Here is a 20792-nt window from a genome sequence, read left to right as displayed (position 1 = left end):
CTACTGGTTTTGCTTTATTAACACATTTAATAATTGATGATTAAATGACTATATATTGACATGTGTGACCTCACAGGCCATGACTTTCATTTTTATTATACTATGTGATTCACAATGTAATTTCAGAAACTTGAGATCAGATGCATGCTGCAGTCAGCCTGACTGTAGTGTTTCACTCTGGGAACTCATAATCATGTGCTGATCTGTTTATCAAGGTTTGAAGTTATAGCAAGCGGTGAGAAGCCAAATTTAAAAGTCCTTTGTGGTTTTTGCAAATAAGACAGTGTGTTTGTGTGCGCTTTCAACCACTCTCCAATCTTGTGTGGCAACATAGCTCACATTCTAACAAAGATCCATCCATCCATCCATTATCTTGACCGCTTATTCCATTTCGGGTCGCGGGTGAGCTGGAGCCTATCCCAGCATTTTAACAGGTGAGAGGCAGGGTAGACCCTGGACAGGTCACCAGTCTGTCGCAGGGCCAACACAGATAGAGACAACAACCATTCACACACACACTCACTCCTACGGAGAATTTAGAGTGTCCAATTAACCTAACATGGTAACATGTAACATGACTAACAAAGATCAAACCAAAAATATACTTTTTCTGTCATTTATCAGACAACAATATTAGCTTGTCTCTAGCCGAAGCTACTCCATTAAGGAAGGTTATCTTTTTTTCTTTTTTTCATGATTTAAACAGCCGCTAAGGAAATATATCTTTGAGTTGTAAAGTACATGTTGGTATAATTTAATATTTTACAAATAAAAAGTATTAAGTTTAAAATTAAATAAAAAATCTGTTAAAAAAATCTATTTTGTTGAAAAACAGAAAGACTCTCCTGGCATAGATTTTTATTTTCCTGTCAAATCAACAACCCCAGACTATAATATATCATGTTTTCCTGTTTGTTTTCTGCACCATACCAAGGGTTTTAGTTTGATTTTAACAACTGATTGTTCAACAATGTGTTTCTCACACAAGTAGAACTCAGTGTAAACCACGTAAAGTTATGTAGGTGCATACAGATGTGCGTGTATCGGGCAGGGGAAAGGAGCTGCTTCCCCAAAGTCCGAGCTAGTCAACACAACAGCCAGCTGAGCACATGCGCAACAAGGAAGTGGGTGTGAACGGTCCCACTCCCCACCAACACTGCGCACAAACCTGACTCGGTTTGAAAGTCAGTAACTTCTTCATATCTTTAGCACTATTTTAATAGCCGGCTGTAAATTATTATAATGTCGAACTTGTGTGTAGCAGCCCTCGCGGTGCTCCGGCAGATAGAGCCGATCATTATACTGGAGCAACTGGGCAGCACTTTGTTCGACACCGCCGTGCAGATGGTGGTGAGAGACAGGTGTGCCAATGCCAGCTATCCCGATCGCTCCAGAGAGGCCAGCCAGCAGAAAGCCATGACGGATTTTTTCATGACTTACAGCCTCATAATCCGGCTGATTCCGATCCTTCCTTCTCTGCTCCTGGCTAGACTAAGCGACCGCGGCTGGAGGAAAGCGCCCATCGTGGTGCCACTGAGCGGGTACCTGCTGTCCAGTTTCGCTCTGCTCCTGGTTGTCATCTTCAGCTTCCCGCTGGAGCTGATGTTCGGAGCGGCTGTGCTTTTCGGGCTCTCCGGGGGTTTCGGCGCTTTCTGGCCCGGCGTGATGACTCTGACATCGCTCGGCTCCACTGCCGCAGATCGCTCCAAGGTGCGTTAAGTGTTTGTAGAAGTTAGTACATGTCGTATTCACAAGTTTATTAGATGGGTTTCATAGAAAGTTGCTTCCTTATTGCAAAATGGATCAATTAATTATCTTAATATTAGCTACGTGACAGTCTTTCATTTAAATTGTATTTTAATCCGTTTCAACATTACAATTTATTGTCATAACTTAAACCTGTGCAGATTTGGTGTGTTGATTTGGAAAGTTTATTGTGTTCTTAACTTGCACATTGTTTAACACCAACAATGGCTAAAACATCAGTAAAGGAAAAAAGACAACATATAATGGTCCTTTAGGTTAAATGTTTTTCACGTAAACTTTATTTAAAATTAGGATACTGCCTAAATTCCACACAGGGAGATATAGACTACACTCCCCTTGCAATACTCTTTTAACTGCTTGGGATGTATAACTTTACATTAATCTTTTAAGTCACCATATAGCACTTACATAATACCATTTTCATTGCATTTTTGGCTCCACTTAAAGTATGAGCATCTTTGGTGCATAATGGCATCTTTAGGAGGTGGGCTTTTAAAAGATTGGCGCAAAACGAGAAGGGGGTGAGTTGCTACTGCACTGTATATTATAAGAATGTGTAACCCATAAATATCAAGCCACTTCCTGAATATATATTTCAGAATCTGTAAATGAGCATTATAGTGGCTCTGTGGAATAAGTCTTGCTGGCATGGTACATCGAGCTATTGTGCTGTTTATATTCCGTAATACATGTAATTTAGACTTTAAAAAAACTAGCTTAAACATCAAAACTAGCTTCCTTAAAATGGCTTTGAGTTGGGATACATCTGCTTTTTAAAGAGGTGAGTCAGTGGGTACCTTTGAGACTTCCCCATTACCCCTGAGAAAGCTAAGATTTTCTATTGCTTTAAGCAGACGTTAAATTGTTAGGAATGTATGTTGGTCAAGCACCCACATTTTTTTTATAATTTAAGTGCAAGCATAAAAAAAAGTACATACAAACAGCAGAATGTTTCCATCTATGGGGAAATTACCAGTTTAACAGACTGGTTTTGATCCACTCTATCTACATGCAACCACTGAATAAAGATGTGCGTGTATCAGGGGCTGTGGAAAGGAGGTGCTGGTGGTTCTGGTATTAGGTAAAGTGAAGCTTGACCAAAAAAAAAAAAAAAAGTCAACACAAAAAAAGAAAGAAAAAACATGTGGCGGTTTTTCTTTGTGATCAAAATGACTTATTTTATTAAATAAGTTGCTGTGGATAACAAAAGGCTTTTGATTTATTAGACCTTTAATTGTGCCAATATACATGTAAGTGTTTGGCCATTTATAATAAGATGCCAGACTTTCAATATTCTGCTACATTTTCATGATTTTTGGGTGACTGATGAGGACACCAAAAGGCATCTTATTTTGATATTGATTCAGGTAATGAATTTATTGTTCCTTGCAGGCGATGATGAGAGTGGAGCTACTGTATGGGTCCGCAGGTTTGGTGGGTAGCTTGGTGTCAGGTCATCTGTTCCAGCTGTACAGCTCCAGTTTGGGACATGGTATCATCTTGCTTACTGTGAGCACAGTGCTGCACCTAATCTGCCTCATATTCGCCATCATCCTGCTGCAGGTCAGTGTGACATCACAGCGTGGAAAAAACACTTTATTCTCTCTATAAGCTAAGACTGCACCAGCTTAAAGTATTTAAATACATATTTGCAAGTTACATTCAAAATCAATTGATTTGATATTTAATTTAGAAACTAAACTGATTCACAGACACAACAAGGATTATTTTGCACATTGCAGGAGTTTACTGAATATATGTCCATCTTACCTAAAGGTGAAACAAACATGTCGTGAGGATACAGAGGAAAACTACAATCTCCTCTTTCCCACCCCCTGTAATTCTCCTGTTGTTGAGGCTGCTGCTGGCATCAACAAAATGAACTTGGTCTTGCTGTTTGCGGCAGCCTTCCTGTACGACTTTGCAGTGGGTGGAGCCATAGAGATTCTGGGCTCTTTTGTGCTGAAAGCACCACTCAGCTGGACCGCCACACAGGTAACAATTTTATTTTCTTTCATTCCTATATCAAGATCCTCTATCTGTGCTGTTGATGCTTTAGAGATTAAATTAATTTCTTTTAAATAACTAGTGTGTAATTGTTGGTTGCTTGACTTGTCTGTCAAGCTTAATTAGTTTATTAATTTGTTTAGATTGCTCATGCTAATGGTTCTTTTTTTTTTTTTTTTTTTTTTTTTTCTGTATAATTACCTTGTTAAGTTCCCCCTTCTTGCTTTGTGTGTTTTTTTTTTCTTTGTCTCCTTCCTTTTTGTCTCTTGTCTCTTTCTTTAGGTTGGTTATGGGAATGCAGCAGGTTGTGGAATTTTCCTCACTAGTTTCCTTGGTGTGATTGTATTCCGTCGCTGCGTCAGTGATGTGACGTTAATCCTGATTGGCATGGTGTCATTTGCTTCAGGGATCTACTTTATGACCTTCGTGACAACAACCACCATGTTCTACTTTGGTAAGACTGGGTGTCTTAGATTGAGATCCAGCTTATCTTACATGATAAGCGATTAAATTCTTCCATTTCCTTCTTTTTTATTACACTATAAACAAAACTATTCTTCCCACGTGCCTTTTATTGCACTCTATGTACCTGCTTTACAAATAGCTCTAATATATGTAAATGGTTCACTTTAAGGTGAAATAATGTTTCATTCATTTAGCGAAAATATTAGATTCTAATACAAATGCAGTTTTTAATGGTATAATTTTTTTCTCATAAATCTTTATGTTTACATAGAAACTCTAAGAGGAAGGTACCTTATTACGTCTCCACACACACATAATTGCATGATTAAAATAGACAGATGCTCCTATCATCTCTTCTGTTTGTTATATTTTATTGCATTACCATAAATTAATTTAAGATCAAACCTAAATTGAGAAATGGCAAACTGCCAACCAAAACTGTTGTTCATTTTCTAATATCAGTTATACATCTGATAACTTAAAAAAATTAAGTGCCACATCTATTTGACAAAACTGATTAAATATAATAAAAAGGAGAGCATGACCAGGCAATACTGTCCCAGCAAAAAATTATTTAATCTGAATTGTGTTTAAAGAGGGTTATCTTTTGAGTACCAAGTTAGTTTTAGTTTCCATAAGAGACTAATGCTCAGATATCTGTCTTCTCCCCTATACCTTTTCTACAGCTAACAGAAAAAACTGTTTGTTATGTTGACTTTTTAATGACTCCTCTGTCGTAATGTTTTGTGTCCAAAAACTGTCTAGGTTCTCAGATTCTGTCAAATGTAGGTTATCAGCACAATTAACTGAAAACACAGGAAGTATAATGAGAAAGTGGGAGCAACCAATATCCATAAAGGATTTATATCTTAGCTTTCCAGTGCAGATAGACTAGAAGATCAGTGAAAGTGGGAATTGCAGTGTTCAGTTACTATTGAGAGCAGTAACATCCATGCATACAGTCAGAGCATTCCCTTTATTAGATTATTGCTTAACTTTATACCTTTTTAGGGTAACCTCTTGTAAATAACTTTTCAAGCTAATCAACAATTACAGCTCTGCATCAAATCAACAAGAACATAGCTTATTAGCATACTGTTAGCAAATTTTAGCATGCTGGCAAAAGCATGCCATGACATTGCAACAAGTCAATATGTGCCGTTGACGGAAATTTTCTCACCGTTAACTAATAGTTTACTTTCATCATTTAGTTTAATATATATTTTTCTTCCTTTAATGTTTAAATTTGTAAGCCTTGGCAGTATTAGAAACTTAATTTAGTGAACCTTGGTTTAAGCTAGGCTAGCACATTGTGTATTCAAGTTATTTTCTAACTGTGAAAACTTTAAAAGCTAATTTCAAAGCAATTCCTCTGTTTTTAAAAGTGTTATTTAGTTTTTTATGGGGAGTTTTTCTTTTATATTTTTAGACAAAACCTATAAACTAGCACAGGAGAGGGTTGCTACCATATTTATATTAAACAGAGGTTACAAGTTTTTACTACTATGCTAGTTAGCAAAAATGCTATAAAGATGCTTCTAGTGAGCTATTGCTATTGGGGGGGAATGGAGATATTGTATAAAAATCTGTTGGTGTGATATTAGACTTCTGTAAACACAACTTCTTTATTTTTTTAAATTTTTTTTTTTTTTTTTTTTGCAGCTCGTTTACTCAACCTGTTTGCACTCATCCCACTGCCAACAATCAGATCACTTCTCTCACAACAGGTTCCAGCATCCTCATACGGTAAGACCCAAATCTATAATAATGTGTGAATGTAGCTGCACACACTAATTGACTTGAACGCACCGTCACAATACACCACATCTGAGCATAAATAGCTCGTGACTTCTAATAACAAGTTTTTCATTCTTTAAGATGAAGGCCCATTCTCCCAAATTACAAAAAGGGTTTAAGAGAGATTACAACTGAATAAGAGTGCACAAGGCCAGTCAGGGCAGCTCATTCCAAAATGATGACATATCATAAAGAGCCTGCCCGGCCGCAAACCACGTTAGTGAACTTCCTCTCTCACACACACAGGGACTGGTTTCACTAATCAGTAGCAAATCTAGCTAAACCTGGTTTGTCTTTCTTTTTATTCTTTTTTTTTACTTAAATCAGATAAGGAAGATGACCAATCTTAAACATCAGATTTAGCAAAATTATAAAAAGCCAGGCAAACAGGAAAGAGTTTACCCTCTTTTAACTATTTCGCCTTAAATTGTATGTCAAAACTTTATAATAACAGCACAGATATAGGAAGTCTACCATTCATCACATTTAAAATCTTGGTAAGAAAATACAACATTTTTCTGTATAGCTTATCCTAAATGTCAAGAATGTTAAAACAAAGTGTCCTCTTTCTCACTTTTGTTATCGTCCTCCATCCCAATTTTTCTTCTATTTCTCTCCATTAGGTATGATTCTCACCTTCCTGCAGTTGACTCTGAAGGTTGCTGGCCTGGCATACATCCCTGCTTACACTAAAATATATCAGAACACCCTGGACTGGTTTCCAGGCTTGATCTTCCTTCTCTCCAGCATTGTCACAGTGCTTGGGATGATACCCATCAGGTACTTTTTCATATAATTTTTTAAGTCTATAAGGTTGGAATCATCCAGACAAAATTAATTTTTGAATATTTCTCACACACTTTGTCTCTTGACTATCTCCAGTATTGTAGGGTGCAGAATAGCTCGGAGGCAACCCTACGAGAGGATTCAGGAAGAGTGATGCAGACACTGGCAGAGGGTTCATGTTGGTACAAAGCAGATGGGAACTGAAACTTGAAGTAGTTGAGAAGTGAACAGTGCTTATAGTGTCATTTTCTTAATTGTTAGTGCTGTAGCTGCAAAAACAGACTCTTTAGCCTGTTACAGAAAGAAAAAACTGCCTTTGTGGATAGATGACATGCTCTGACTGGGTGGTGGGAAAACACCTCAAACATGTTTGGGATAAAGGTTGAAGATAGTTGAACTTTTGGCAGACGCAAGCACACGTCATCAACCAGTGGATTTCATCAAGTTGTATCAACTGACCGCAGCAAGTCATTTAAAAAAAAAACATTACACCCCAAGTGATTTCAACACAATGTTGATTTGTCAATGGGAGTGTAACATATGAAAGTCCCTAAGGGTTACACATAGGAGAAAATATAATACATACGTCAATCTGGCTTGAAATAAACAGGTGCCTGACCACCAACGTCCATTGCTCAGTTTCAGCTTTCAGCCACAAACTTTATATTTTTACACCATGACTCTAATTCTTTTTTCTGGAATTTAAACTCTTGTGGTAGATTTGTTTATCAAATCAGAATTATTTGGCAGCTGCTGGGATGTTCTTTCTGTATTTGATGGTTTACAAGGGTCTTGGCTCTTTTCCTAGTTTTTGAGTTAAATTTTAAGGTGTACAGATTCTTATACATTTTTTCTTATTGTTTCAGCTGTATTGTGTTACAGCAAGGTTACTATTTAACTCTTATTCAAGGACAAATCAAAACAATACGCTTTTAATACTTTCAGTTTTGTTTTCCTTGATATTTACTTTCTGATTTTACCATCTTTCTGCTACAAGTTGGCCATAGTTTTACTTTTCCACAGGAAAAAAAATAAAAAAGCTTTTCCAGCAGCTGTAGTTTAACACATCACATATTTTAGTCTGAATCTTGTAGCAATGTCTTGGAGTCATCACCGTCACTCCTTTATGGAGCTAAGGTTTCAACACGAGGACCATGAGAGTGGCTCAGAACACTTCAGTACCAAAATAGTAATTTCGTTTTACAATTCAATCCTTAGACTTTTAACAACCCTCGTTTAAAATCTGCACTGAGTGACTGAAATCAAAGGTATTTAAGACGATTTATTGCCATAGCAATATATTACAAGTAAATGCAATGTACAGGCATTACACCTTTTTTTTTTTTTAAACAGTATTATGTTTAAATCAAAGATAAATTCTAATATGATGTGATTGCGAAGCTAAACGTTATTGCTTTCTCTATACCAAACCAATAGCTGCATGTTATGTGTTTCCCAAAAGGAGAAGATCTTTGCTGTTGTGATCACTGGCCGTAACTCATAATTCATTTTGTATTAAATCATCTCATCGTTATTTATGATCCTGTCAATGATCATGCAAACACCAACCACTGTGTAATAATTTACATGTAATGATGAACTAATCAGCAATGGGGTAGATTAAACATTAACCAGCACCAGTACTGATAAAAAGAGAACAAAAACCGTCTTCTGTTCCCATTTATGCTAGGAAACAATGAGGGAAGCTAATGAGCAGCTAACAGACAATGCTAATGGTTTTTTAATGTCAACACCATGTAACAATTACACATCAGACAGGTGATGCATTATTGGTATGTTGAAGGAGAAGAAGCATTACATGATGTTAAATCTGTACATCAAGCTTGTAGAGAAGTTTTAGTTTTTTTTCCATTAAGGTGTCCATTAAGGTACTGCCTGGATTTTAAGGGAAGGAAATACAACTTATTTATTTTTATTTCACCTTTTTATATTGGCACATTTAAATACATGTTTCTGTGTTTTAAATAATACTACTCATGTAGTTTATATTGGTGTAAATGTCAGATTTCCTTTTTTAAAATAAAGTTTTAAAGATTCATAACCAAATTTTTCTGCTTAATGTTTGGCAACATCCTTGTAAAATCATTTCTTTCGTTTTATACACTTGAATTTTTAAATGCAATAAAAAAAAACGGAAGCAAAAAGGAAACGCATTTAAACAAAATTGGTAAAATATCAAACTTTTCTTTTTATTATTGGTCCAATATATTAGACAAAAAAAACTTCGCTGTAAAGATAAATTGCATCAAAACATCCGTATACAAGCTTCTTTAATTACAACAAAATGTTATTAACATTCAAATATACAATAAGGAACGTAAACAATACACACTGGAGCAGAACAGAAGACCGAAGATCGGATTCACACGTCTGTAACTCATCTGACTTCCATACAGGTTCTACTGGTTGATCCCCTGCTGAAAATCAGATTTTTATCTTCATGTGTGATTCTTCACAGGGACGAAGGGAAGAGAAGATGAGAACATTTGGCTTAGAAAGATTTTCTTTAAACATAAAAGACCATAAACATGTCTTTACCAACTTGAGACCAGTCAGTTTGTCAATTTTTGGCAAACCAAAGAAATGTAAATTATTATTTAAGAAGCTGCAATTACATGTGTAGTGCAAAAAACCCCAACAAAACCAGCAGGCACACAGTATAGGATGGGGCTTTTCCAATGGCTATGATTAAGGAGTACAGTAAGCACATAAAACATACCTACTGTTGAGGTTCCCATGTGCATTTACAATGAAATTCATCTCATATCTGAATTACATTAGTGCTCATCTCCAGTCCCTTCAAAAATATGCAACTTATCTTCACATACTCATAAAACCCCAGCAATGCTCTCCTGTATTTTTATAGACATTTATAGCTAGTCTTATTTCTGTAAAGTGTCAAAATTGCTACTTCATTTAACCAACAAAGGTCTACGGATGCACAAATACCCATTTGTTTTTTACAATGACTCAAACTGCAACTACTCACGGTACTTAGTTATAGAAAGTACAATCAAGTAAACCAAACAGGACCAAATTTACCTTCCATGTGTTAACAGAAATGTTCAGATTTGTTTGCTTATTTTTTTATTCTACATTTCTCACATCGAAATCGAGCACCAGGATTAGTGTTACAGTGAGCAGTAGCTACTGACTGAAGTAGAAGAGAAAAATGTAGAATTTTCTTGGAAAGAAACACATTTATTTCACATTTGCTAAGATTTTCCTTGATTCAATCAAAAATGGCTCCATTTTTTTATAAAGCATCAGCTTTATAAAACCAGTTAATTTCAATGTTCTTTCCAAGTAAGCAAGAGAGAAAACTGCTTTGTTTGCGGGTATACGTTTTTCTAAACCACTAAAAACTTTAAACATACCTGAAGTGTCCTTTTAATAAAAGTACTGTGGAGATTAAATTGATCTAAGGTAAGCATTATATAGAAAAAAAAAACAAAACAAAACAAAACAAAAAAAACAGGCCATCCAGACACCTTGTTTGGAGTGTTGACTCTTTTCTTTATTGTGTATTTGAATTTTGCTGTTTTTCTTTGTAAAATTGATAACTTTGCCTTTAGGCATCAGTGCATCCGTAGAACAGAACCTTTATTTTAGCTGCTCTAAGTTTGAATCAGAGTGATCTGAACAATGCTTCATCTGGTTTCAAAATGGCTAAAAGGAAAATGTAATTTCATTTATTTAAATTTTTTTGTGTGCCCCCTTACTGATATCTGAAAATAAGAGGAAACCATAGCTGAGGAAGACAAAACAAATTATACAAATTATAAATCTTAAGTATGGTTACAAGAAGGACAGATAATCTGGCATCAATAAAAACTACTACTAAAAAAAAACATCTGTGGTGATGTCTGGTCTGGTTTCATTGGTCAAGTCTTTGCTACTTTTTTATGGTCTAGCCGTACAGTTGAAGGGAAAAAACTCTGAGCTTCATCTTCTTCCTGCTGCTGAAAACCATTTCTGATCAACAGGGAAAATTTTAATTAATGTGATGAAGTGTGGGGTTATTTTTCCATTAAAGCAACTCCAAATACATAACAAGGTAACAAAAAAACGTGGGATCCAAAGAATGCTACTGAGCTGCAGCACTGCAATGTTCTCCGAGTCTGCAGACAAAAGCACAATATCAAACTGCTGTGCCAGAGTTTCACCAAACTACACTGAAACAGGACTTTCACTTTTCTGACTTATTTAGTCTCATAATAAATTCCAACTTTTAAATTTCAAGTCTAAATTGTATTACAGTGAAAGGAGTTTCACAACTTTTTTTCTAGCCTCCCTTTTATCTACTTTTTAAGTTTTCCAGTCTTTTTAAGTCATATTCCAGTAATTCTTTTGTAGACAGATGTTCCACTGATAGCTCTCAACTCTGTCTATTGTATAGTGACAGGTCATGTCCTGAATTTTTGTAACTGAAGCATATTTCCTCAACAAAAGTCAAATGTTTTCATGTGCTGACAGAGCATAAACGAACAAAAGTACCAATGCAGTCTCTATTATCCACATACCGTTCTGTTTACCTCATAAAAACTGGTGGAATCCCAGTCTGCAGTGGGCCTAAACAGCCATGACAAATTATCATATGGAGAGAAACCAAAACACGTACCAGTATCAAAAGAATAAAAGGAAAACCATTAAGAGCTTCACCACAAGGTGGAGCTGCTGCTCTGTATTCTTTAAAAAATAAATCTAATCTCTGTATTTGTGCTCAGCTTTTATCGACCTTCCATAAACTCTCCTCCCTGATAAACCTCAGCATGCTGCTCACACACACGCACACATAAGTGCTGTCAGGGTTCAACGCAGCTCGGCCTGCTTTCCACTTATCTGTAAGTGTGTGGAGGCCAAATTAGCTGAGAATTCCTCAAGTTTTCCATTGAAAAACCAACATATTTTAACCTTGACAACCGTCAGTACCCTCACTGGTGGAACCCAAACATACACACCACAGCATGCTTCAAGTGGCTGCTAGCTAGCTGGAAGAGAAACTGGATTACAGTTAATGATCTATTGGAAAATGATCAGGGACAGGAGAATATATGGAAATTAAGGGGTGAGTTATTGAGAAATAATGGGTATGGACCTTCTTTGGATTTGATTTGTTTAAGTACAAAGCTTTAGCGTTATGTTTTCAGAGGATTTTACAATCAGCAGGAGAAAAAAAATCTTTGTATACGTAAACTTATGAAAGTTCATACTCTCGCTCCGTAATCTGCCTTTAAAGGCAAAGCTTTCCACAAGAGTTTCCCTTCTTAGTTGGATCAAAGTGAAAATGGAGAGTAGAATAAAAATGTGTCTTTCCAAGACTGGTTAAATAAACACAACCAGCATTGGCAACCGAGTGTTAGCTGGAACTATGAAGTAGAAAATGTTCATAGGAAAAGCAGCCAAAAAAAAAAAAGAAGAGGGTGGGGAGGGGTGTCTATATATAAGTTTTTCTTCTCTTCCAGCTGTCCTTCAATCCTTCATTCGTTACCTCCTTCACAGGATCATCTGTGCATGACTCCCCTCCATACAATTGTCTCACTGGAGAACAGAGGCAAAGTTCTGCAGTTAAAATCTGTTGCTGCGTTGGTCTTTCCTTGGCATGAGAGTGTGTGTGTTTGTACAGAGACAAAAATGACATGTTTCAGTTCGTGTCACTCATTTCTTCCTCAGTCTGTTTATCCTGGAGGAGAGTTATGAGTGACTCCCATGCCGTCTGACACTGCAGAGTGGAGAAGAACAGGCAATCAGTTGAGGTAAATGTGAAGACAAGCAAATTATTCTTAGCAGTGTGGGCTCAGGTTATAGTCCCTGTGCTTAGGGTTGCATTTCAATCTTCATATTGGTAAGAAATCTGGGACTGAGACCACTCAGATGCCTATTTTAGCCATTTTTTAGCAAGACTTTTAACTATAAAAAGCAGTTCTGAAAAAACATGAATGGATAGCTTACTACCTAAATATTTAACTATATAATATATTGTCCGATGGCTTGTATTAAGCTTGTCTTAAATTGTGTACTTTAATTAAGCAAAACAGTTAAATGAGATCTGGATTATTGTTTTGTAAGTTGCTACACAGTTCTTACCTTTTCATAATAGTTGATATTTTTGTCGGCCATGCCGATTAGAAGCTGTTTAAAGTCTTGTCTCTTGTTGCTCTGCCAGCGCTCCCAGTCTGCTTTTAGGTCTGCGTTGAAACACTCCACTTTGTCCTGGCATTTCTCTACCTCCACTGGTATCTACAGTAAAACAGAATCAAAACAAACTACAGCTACAGGGGCCTCAGTGGAAGACTACTTTTTACAGGACCTAAATCACATGGGTGTGGGTAGAGCAGGAAGTTTGAAGGGAAGGATTGCATGAGATCACAGGTTTTGACATATGCTCACTCAGCAGAAGTAGAATACAGACAATGGGTATAAATTTAGTTAAATACCAACAATAATCTCATTTTCCTGGCAGCTAATCTGAAAAAATTAACTTGCAAATTCTCAGGTTTTGAATTCTAAAAATGAGAAGCTAGAAATAATGCCACAAACCTTTTTAAATTAAATTTGTATACACCCAGAAATGACAACAGCGTATTTTAAAATTTGTAAAATAAAGAGGAAGGAGGAGGCTCACAGGCGTTCTGTCCTCTTGTTTGCGCAATATGGCTGCTTCAAGACGGCCCTCGTACTCTGCTTGAGTCTGATCTCGCTTCCTCAAAACATTCTGCAATCAGAAAAAAAACATTTCACCACCGTTTCATTTTGTGATGTTAACGTGAAAGCGTAGTTCTGAGAATACCATGAAAAATGCAAAAACGGTTAAACAGATAAATGCTGAATCAAGAGCTTGGTGAGGACAGGACATGACACATGCAGAATCTCAGATGACACTTCCTCTAGTCAGGATCAAAGATGATGCAGTTCTTTTTGAGTGTGTGGTGGAAAGAAATCATTTGTGTTTTTGTGCTCATTTCTCCATGTATAGTGTAGCAGGAGGCATGCATTTTCCTTTTGATCCCAACCACAAACAAATAACAGCACGACCTGGTTAAATATTAAACATATTCATATATGCGCCTGCAAACTTTATGGTTAAATCACACCTATTTTCTATCTGCTTTTATTCAAAATCTGTAAAAACGAAGGCCAATTAGCTTGCTTTAATTCGGCTAACCCTCTTACCTTCATGGACTCGATATAAAGAATGTATTCTCTAAGTACAGGCAGGAAGTCCTGGCTCATGTTCTCACTCAGGTCCTCCAGCGCTCCGCAACACGTCGTCACGCAACCGGCCACACCCTCTAGGGGGCGCCGCAGCTCCTCTTCCGAGCCTGCCCAGCTGGAGTATACAGATCCGTACTCGCGTAACTCTGTTAGGTACTCTGGCAGGAGAGAAGAGGTAAAGCTGAGCAATAAAAAATATATAAGAAGATCTTTAATTAACACTACAGTACTGAATACAAATCTAAGCAAAACTTTTCTTTCTTTTGGGGTGGGGGGTGTCTGTATGTCAGGTTACAAAATTAACATTTAAAATTTACACAAGAACAAAGGGTGACGGCTAAGCAGCATGTCGGCCCATTGGTTTTTTACAGCTACAGCATAAGAGTTCCATCTTATCTCCTCCAACATGGAAACAAGGCTGCCTCGGATTAAGCACATCAACAACCCGAGCAGATGGTGATGAGGAGTATTTCACATCACACATATTTACAGAAAAACTTGTCATGCGTGAGTTGGGCCTGCACTTATCAACCATGCGCCCTCAAGGCGCAAAGGTCTCCAAAAAAAACTCCCTACAGTCAATACAGCAGATAAACTCACACAAGCAACTGCAGCAACACCAACCGAGCAAAAGACTAAATAAATACCATTACACATGACATGAGGTAAACACAGGCAAAACTTTTCTAAGATGTTTACTTAAAGCTAAGATCCCTTGTTGTATGCTCTGCTTCCTAGTTCCTCAAAAAACTGGAGTTCCAAAGACAAACATGGCTGTGGATGCAGCCATATAAAGCCAAAATTCTACTTCTTGTCATGACAAATTGATGTCCATTTCCTATCTGTTCTCCTTTTCTGTCCTTAGCATTTTCTTTCTGAATAGCAAAACTGTTAAAATTCCTTTTGTCCTTGGTTTACACTGCAAAACAATGTGGCCTTCAAAAGCAAGGACATGCAAGGATATGGTCCAAATTTGAGTTGCATTACACTGAAGAATTCTACAGTTAATAAGTTACTATACAACTAAGCTAAATAATGAATTAATTATTAATATTTAGACTTCAGAATCAGACCAAAGCTCATTTAATTCCAGTTTAAAAGCAGATAATACATTTTTTTAAGCAGCCTTGAGCTGCCTCATTTTACAGTATCTTTACTATTTTATGTTAATTGATTTGTGTTGACCAAAGCTGAACACTTAGACACACAGTGGTGAATATGACAAAAAAAACAAACAAACAAACAAAAAAAAAAAACGTATATATTTGTTTCTACTTGGTGTTGGTTGGTTTGAATTAAAATGGAGAAGCTTTGACTTCAGATAAGCAGCAGTTCTCAGCAGATGAACGGTGAGTATTGTTTCATTCCCACACCACTGGGTCGGCTGATTGCTGTTAAATGCATCCAGTCACATGCTGCATTCACTTGCGCTGGGACATCCAAGTTTCACTCTTCGACATTTCTGATCAGTCACAACTTTTTATATAATGAACAAATGTCCTATAAAAGGGGAAAATGTCCCCCAAAAATAAAAACAAGAAAAGGTATTTTTAAAAATGAATAAAAAAATGGCTCCATGCTTCTGATACCTGACTGCTCTTTGAGGATCCTCTGAGCAATGCGATCGATGGTTCCCAGTTTCTGGCTGAAAGTCTCCAGGTACTCTCCCATGGCACAGAACTCAGCCGGTCTCGCCCGCAGCTTGTATCCCCCTGCCACATGCTTCACTGACTCGCCCACCTTGGTCAACAGGGCCAGACCTTGACGCTTATTCAGGTCCTGCAGATGCACAGCAACAGCAAAACACATAATCTCAGGAAGCGTCAAAAACATCCTTTCAAAAACAAGTCTAATTTTAATGTATTCAGTGAGGAAATGTGTAACAGACTGTTGAATCTGCACCTTGTACCTGCTACTTTTCCTTTTCATGAGCCATTTAGCCCAGAAAGTTTCATATTATCCTTATAAACTCATGCTCCATTTGCTTTTGTTGAGTCTACATATTCTGCTGCTGCAACAACCTTTTCCCCAAAGGAATCAATAAAGTCCTGTCTTGTGGGTCAGCTTTTATCAGTAAACATGACAAATGTGCAAAAAACACAAAAACAAGTGAAAGATTACTGCTGAGCTTAATCTTTATTTCTTTTGGAGCAGCATTGGAATTTATGGGCTTCTTTTCTACATTTTCAAATTCTATGTCTTCCTATATTCACGTATCAGCGGGACTGCATTCTTTATGGCTCACTGTAGCTGATTTATTGGACTCTTAACAGACTCATCATACCTTGGCAGTGAGAAAAGCATTAAGATGGGGGTTAAATGATAGGACGGGATGGTCCGCAACTCGCTTCAGGAACTTATCCAGAGCTTTCATTCTCGTCTCCACAAACTCCTCTGAAAAACGATCCACCACGCCCTTCATCACAAACTTCTCGGGCAACGGCTGGAGATGAAAAAAGGAAAGAATACAAATTAGCAGTTTCTTGCTAAGAAAGACGGGCAGAGGGCTGCATCAAAGCATGTGTGTAACCTACGGGGATGAGGTGGGTCGGCTGGCTGTCCTCCAACTTTATCCTCAGCCAGTCAAAGTCCTGGTAGCGTCGTCGGACGCAGTACTCCGGCAGGTCAAACTCTATCCTTGTTGTCTGGAAAAAGAAATAAATGCATGTTTGTTTTCTTGTACGTAAACAGTGTTATCAAGCATTTTCTTCTAAAAAGACACATAAGCTCTGGTTATCATTAACACTCTGCTCATATCAAGCTGGGACATTTGTCTGCGGCCTCTGAACCAAAGTAGCACGGTGCACATGGCAACTGTTGTCATGACGCCACTTAACAGCTACAGGCAGTGTCGCCCTCTGAATCTGTGCCTTTCATCAAGCAACAGAAAATCCTCAAAAGCTCCTGTTGGGACAAACTGTGTTCTTTGAGGCAGAGTTGGGAGGGCACGTCTGTGGTCCTCGTGCTCTGTTTATCAGCAGTCACATTTGAACTTTGGAATTAATTTTATTTTACGTTAATTTCTTTTCATTTTACTCAACTGTATTACTTCTTTTTTATTTATTTATTTATTTAGTCACATTCTTAACTGTTCTTACAATTTAAGTTCATTTAATTTTCGTTTAAGGCCCAGTGTTTTCCTCACGGGGATCCTCCACGCCAGGGGTTTTGGCTGCTCTGTCTGGGGGTTGTTGCCACGGTGATTGCCCTTGTCTGGTTGGGTAGGGGCCCTACACTGCAGCCTTATGGCTGTGGTGAGAGCCCCGGTCTGCCCTGATAGGGGTGCTTGCCACAGCGGCAGTCGCTGTAGAATTTGGGTGGACTGGCTCCTGGTGTGGATGGATCCCCATAATATTATTTCCTCACAGCAGAATCAAGCCAGGTATTTATTACTATTAATATTTTAAACCTAATTTCAGCTTGGAGACAGAAATGAGAGAGTTCTGTTTGCACAGAATGGATGGGGGGATAATTCTGTTTTGATGTGTAAAGGCTTGTTTTGTTTTTAACATGCATGAATTGCAGTTTTTAAACTTAGCAACTTGGAAGATGTGAGAAAAAAAAAAGAATTAACACAGTCTGACAAACAACTTCCACTGAACAGCCCTAATTAGCTTCAAATCTGCACATTGCTGAGATCAGCTGATGCTTTTTTTTTTCTTTTCTTAGGCATGCTGACTGGTTATATATTTACAGTGAGGGTGGCTTAACAATGTGACATGATAACGGAAGTTGCTTGAATGAGGCTGTTCAAAAGATGTCCTTTTGAAATGTCTTCATTCTCAGCACACAGAGGCAAAGCAAAGACTCATTTTAGTTACTTAAACCAACATTTGACTAGTTAAGCATCAGTGATATTTATTTTATTCATCATGAAACTGTAAAAACACAATATATATACATTTCTTAAAAGTAGCTAAGGGGAAGGAGAGTTACATGTTCGGCATTTTAAGGCACAGGAATTGTTTTAAAAGGTAAAAAATTTCATTTTAAATTCAGATGAAGAGAGTTGGAGTTTAAATGAAGTATAATGTAAAAGTCTATCAAACATTGAGGTTCTTAAGTCAGTTTTAAATTAAAAATATAAAACACATTTGGAGTAAAACATGCAGGAAAACCATGAGTATCCAAGTCAGCATATGCTGGATTACCTTGGTGGAGACTCTGTAGGTGATGTATGTCTCCATGGTGGAGACGTGTTTCTTTGGGTCATCAACGGTGACGAGAAGGTCACGGGTCTCTCTGGAGGCGTAGGGGTCTATAGCGTCCGCGTCCAGGTTGTCGTCCAGCTGCAGCCTGTTAAGCAGCTGCGAGGCAGTGGCGGGACTCGGCACCTCAACCGGCATGCCGTTGGTCAGCCCCACTTCCTGTGGGAACACACGAGAGACCGAGATGACATATTTACATGCTTTCACCAAAAACAAAGAGCTAAGGAGACAGTTTGATTGTAATGTGGATGAAGTTGGTTTTCAGTGCCAACTAGGCTTTTGTTAAAGCTGTGTGACAAACTGAATGATGAGCCAGTGGAGAAATGGAGGACTTGTGGATATGTCATGCTTGGACAGTTTTAATGCTTGAAATGCCAACAGTGGGAAAGCAAAGGATTCTGTCACCAGCTGTATGCCTATAAAATCTATCTAATCATGGACTGGTCTGACTCACCTTTAATTTTTTTGGTACTTTCTAAAGCAACAAATCAAGCACACACAACAAGGCCACATTCAAAGTTGACAAGGGCACATGAGGAACATTCATCTTAACACACAGTAAAGTTTATGCACTCATAGATGTGAATGTTTAACCTTAATTTCTGTTTTTTAATAGATATGAGAGCATCTTTCCAGTTCAGTCAGCATGATAAAAAATGCTGTCCGTCTGTCTCTCCTTTCATCTTTGTCTTTCTATCACTCACAAGCACACACAACATTTCTCCAAACCACTTAAACTCTTTGCTGTGCACACAGAAAGAAAACACACACACAGGCTACTGCTGATATAAGTGTTCTGTTTAACACTATGGTGCTAACCTGCTCTGGTGATCACAGTTCAGATAATTGCATTGCACTGCATCATGACCTCATGGTGAATGAACAACCAGGGCAGCAAAACAGCCATGCATTATACAGAGAAGGAGGAAGATGTATTATTTAGACCTGAATATGACTAAAATTTGAATGCATAAACTTGTATTCATCCCAAAAAAAAATTAGTAAAAACTGGAAGTATAGTGATTTACTTAAAACTCTTGTTGCGAAATTGGATGATTTGGTTGTTTCACACTGTGCTGTGTCCCCCAAAATGTTATGAATTGTCATTTAGTGAAGCCTAAACAGAACAAATGTTCACCTAAAAGCTTTTACTTTGTATACAGTTACAGCCAATCTTTCTGTTCAGCAGCAGTTCACTGTGATTCAGCAGAAAAGCTGAAAAATAAATCACCTGCCCTCAGAATCGAACTGTATTAAAAAGTGTTGACATATTGTTTGGGTGGAATCGGGATCATGGCCTTGGTCACTCCCTCCGTTATTATGTACTGGGATCAGGACAGCAGAACTACACAAAAAAACTTAACCTTGACATATGCGTTACTTTATCCCCACTGACAATAATTAACTGCAGTATCACAAATGAAGGCTACAGCTGTTACACTAGGGAGAATACGATCAACGTGATGTGTTTGCACTGCTCATCTTTGTTTACACAGCACACTAGGTTGATGAGAATTTATATCTATGTATCAAAGTCAGTTTAATGAAGAAAATAATCCATAATCCAACTTTTTATGTCATTACATCTGTAGGATTATGTAAATCAGTAATAATTTCCAACGCTCTTTTCTTATTTTATTTGTGCTTTTGCTGGTGTTTCCTCGTAATAACATGCTGGTTGGTTAAACTATAAAAAAGTATAAGAGTACTCCAAACTCAGATGGTTCAAGGCTGGACACCTCCAGCTAAGTGCAATGACATTTGAATGCAAACAATATAAACAAACAAAATTGTGACTTCCATGGGTACTACACTGCGTATTTAATGGATTTAGCCCATAAACGTTGGTACCAGTCTTTAAAAAAAAGGGGGAAAAAAAGGTTAGGAAACCGAGTTTTGTTGGGTTAGGCGTCCTCTCTCCACGCCGTGTTTGGTCCCAAACCAACAAAAAAGGTCTCAGTGAAGCCCAAGCACATCGTACCTTGTCCTCTCTGACGCTGATGGTGACATCTGGCGCCGGGGACAGCGGCTCCTCGGTTGCGGACAGCGGGTGGAGGATCTCTGTAATGGGCTTTTGCCCCGAGCTGGCCAGGCCTCTCGGAGCGCCTACACTCATTCCGGCGGAAAGCCAAAGGATATGGCCGCTTATTACGTTAACAGCTGTCCCTTTCTTCCTCGTAGCGGAAAAGGGCGAGCAAAGCCAGAGAGTCCTTTTTTCTTTCTAACGTTCAGGTCTCTTCAGTTAAGATGTTAACCCTCTGGTTGATCACAACTGTCAGCTGACGAACACTGCGCAGCTCCGGAAGTTAATCTTTGAGAGCCCGGATGTAAACATGTATGTCACATGACAAAAACCGACCAATGACAATCTAAGATCATCTATTGAGAAGATGTGTAAAATGGGGAGTGAAATTGACCACTCTGCTTAACTTTCACAGGTTCACTTTGTAGTTTAATAGTACTAACAAATAGCACAGGTTAACATTTAACCAACTATTTAACAGTCAGTATGAAAACAATTCAAAG

The 20792-nt window shown here is 37.9% G+C and overlaps 2 protein-coding genes across 2 annotated transcripts; one reads left to right on the top strand and one right to left on the bottom strand.

The window, feature by feature from the left end:
• The first annotated feature begins 1144 nt into the window (after nucleotides 1–1144).
• Nucleotides 1145–8677, top strand: LOC121629518 (thymic stromal cotransporter homolog). The gene is made up of 7 exons (XM_041969132.1): nucleotides 1145–1710; nucleotides 3160–3330; nucleotides 3544–3762; nucleotides 4057–4228; nucleotides 5902–5985; nucleotides 6660–6816; nucleotides 6919–8677. Exons 1-7 carry the CDS (start codon nucleotides 1243–1245, stop codon nucleotides 6974–6976), a joined length of 1329 nt encoding a protein of 442 aa, XP_041825066.1. The 5' UTR covers nucleotides 1145–1242; the 3' UTR covers nucleotides 6977–8677.
• A 334-nt stretch (nucleotides 8678–9011) lies between these two features.
• On the bottom strand, nucleotides 9012–20638 carry snx30 (sorting nexin family member 30). Its single transcript, XM_041970262.1, has 9 exons — nucleotides 20248–20638; nucleotides 18210–18425; nucleotides 16593–16703; nucleotides 16343–16501; nucleotides 15648–15837; nucleotides 14017–14216; nucleotides 13469–13558; nucleotides 12931–13083; nucleotides 9012–12565 (listed from the first exon to the last, which is right to left on the bottom strand). The coding sequence occupies exons 1-9, from the start codon at nucleotides 20380–20382 to the stop codon at nucleotides 12488–12490; spliced, it is 1332 nt and encodes a 443-aa protein (XP_041826196.1). The 5' UTR covers nucleotides 20383–20638; the 3' UTR covers nucleotides 9012–12487.
• Nucleotides 20639–20792: the final 154 nt, after the last annotated feature.

Source organism: Melanotaenia boesemani, chromosome 19 (assembly GCF_017639745.1).
Source record: "Melanotaenia boesemani isolate fMelBoe1 chromosome 19, fMelBoe1.pri, whole genome shotgun sequence".
In the NCBI taxonomy this organism is placed as follows: Eukaryota; Metazoa; Chordata; class Actinopteri; order Atheriniformes; family Melanotaeniidae; genus Melanotaenia; species Melanotaenia boesemani.
Note: the sequence above shows the minus strand (reverse complement) of the source record. Positions and strands in the feature narration are given on the sequence as shown.

Coding starts and splice junctions, on each gene's coding strand:
- snx30 (XM_041970262.1), bottom strand. CDS start 20,382: ATGAGTGTAGGCGCTCCGAGAGGCCTGGCCAGCTCGGGGCAAAAGCCC. Junction 16,704..18,209: donor CCTACAGAGTCTCCACCAAG/GTAATCCAGCAT, acceptor TTCTTTTTCCAG/ACAACAAGGATAGAGTTTGA. Junction 16,502..16,592: donor AGCCGACCCACCTCATCCCC/GTAGGTTACACA, acceptor TTTCATCTCCAG/CCGTTGCCCGAGAAGTTTGT.
- LOC121629518 (XM_041969132.1), top strand. CDS start 1,243: ATGTCGAACTTGTGTGTAGCAGCCCTCGCGGTGCTCCGGCAGATAGAG. Junction 3,331..3,543: donor TCGCCATCATCCTGCTGCAG/GTCAGTGTGACA, acceptor TCTTACCTAAAG/GTGAAACAAACATGTCGTGA. Junction 6,817..6,918: donor CTTGGGATGATACCCATCAG/GTACTTTTTCAT, acceptor GACTATCTCCAG/TATTGTAGGGTGCAGAATAG.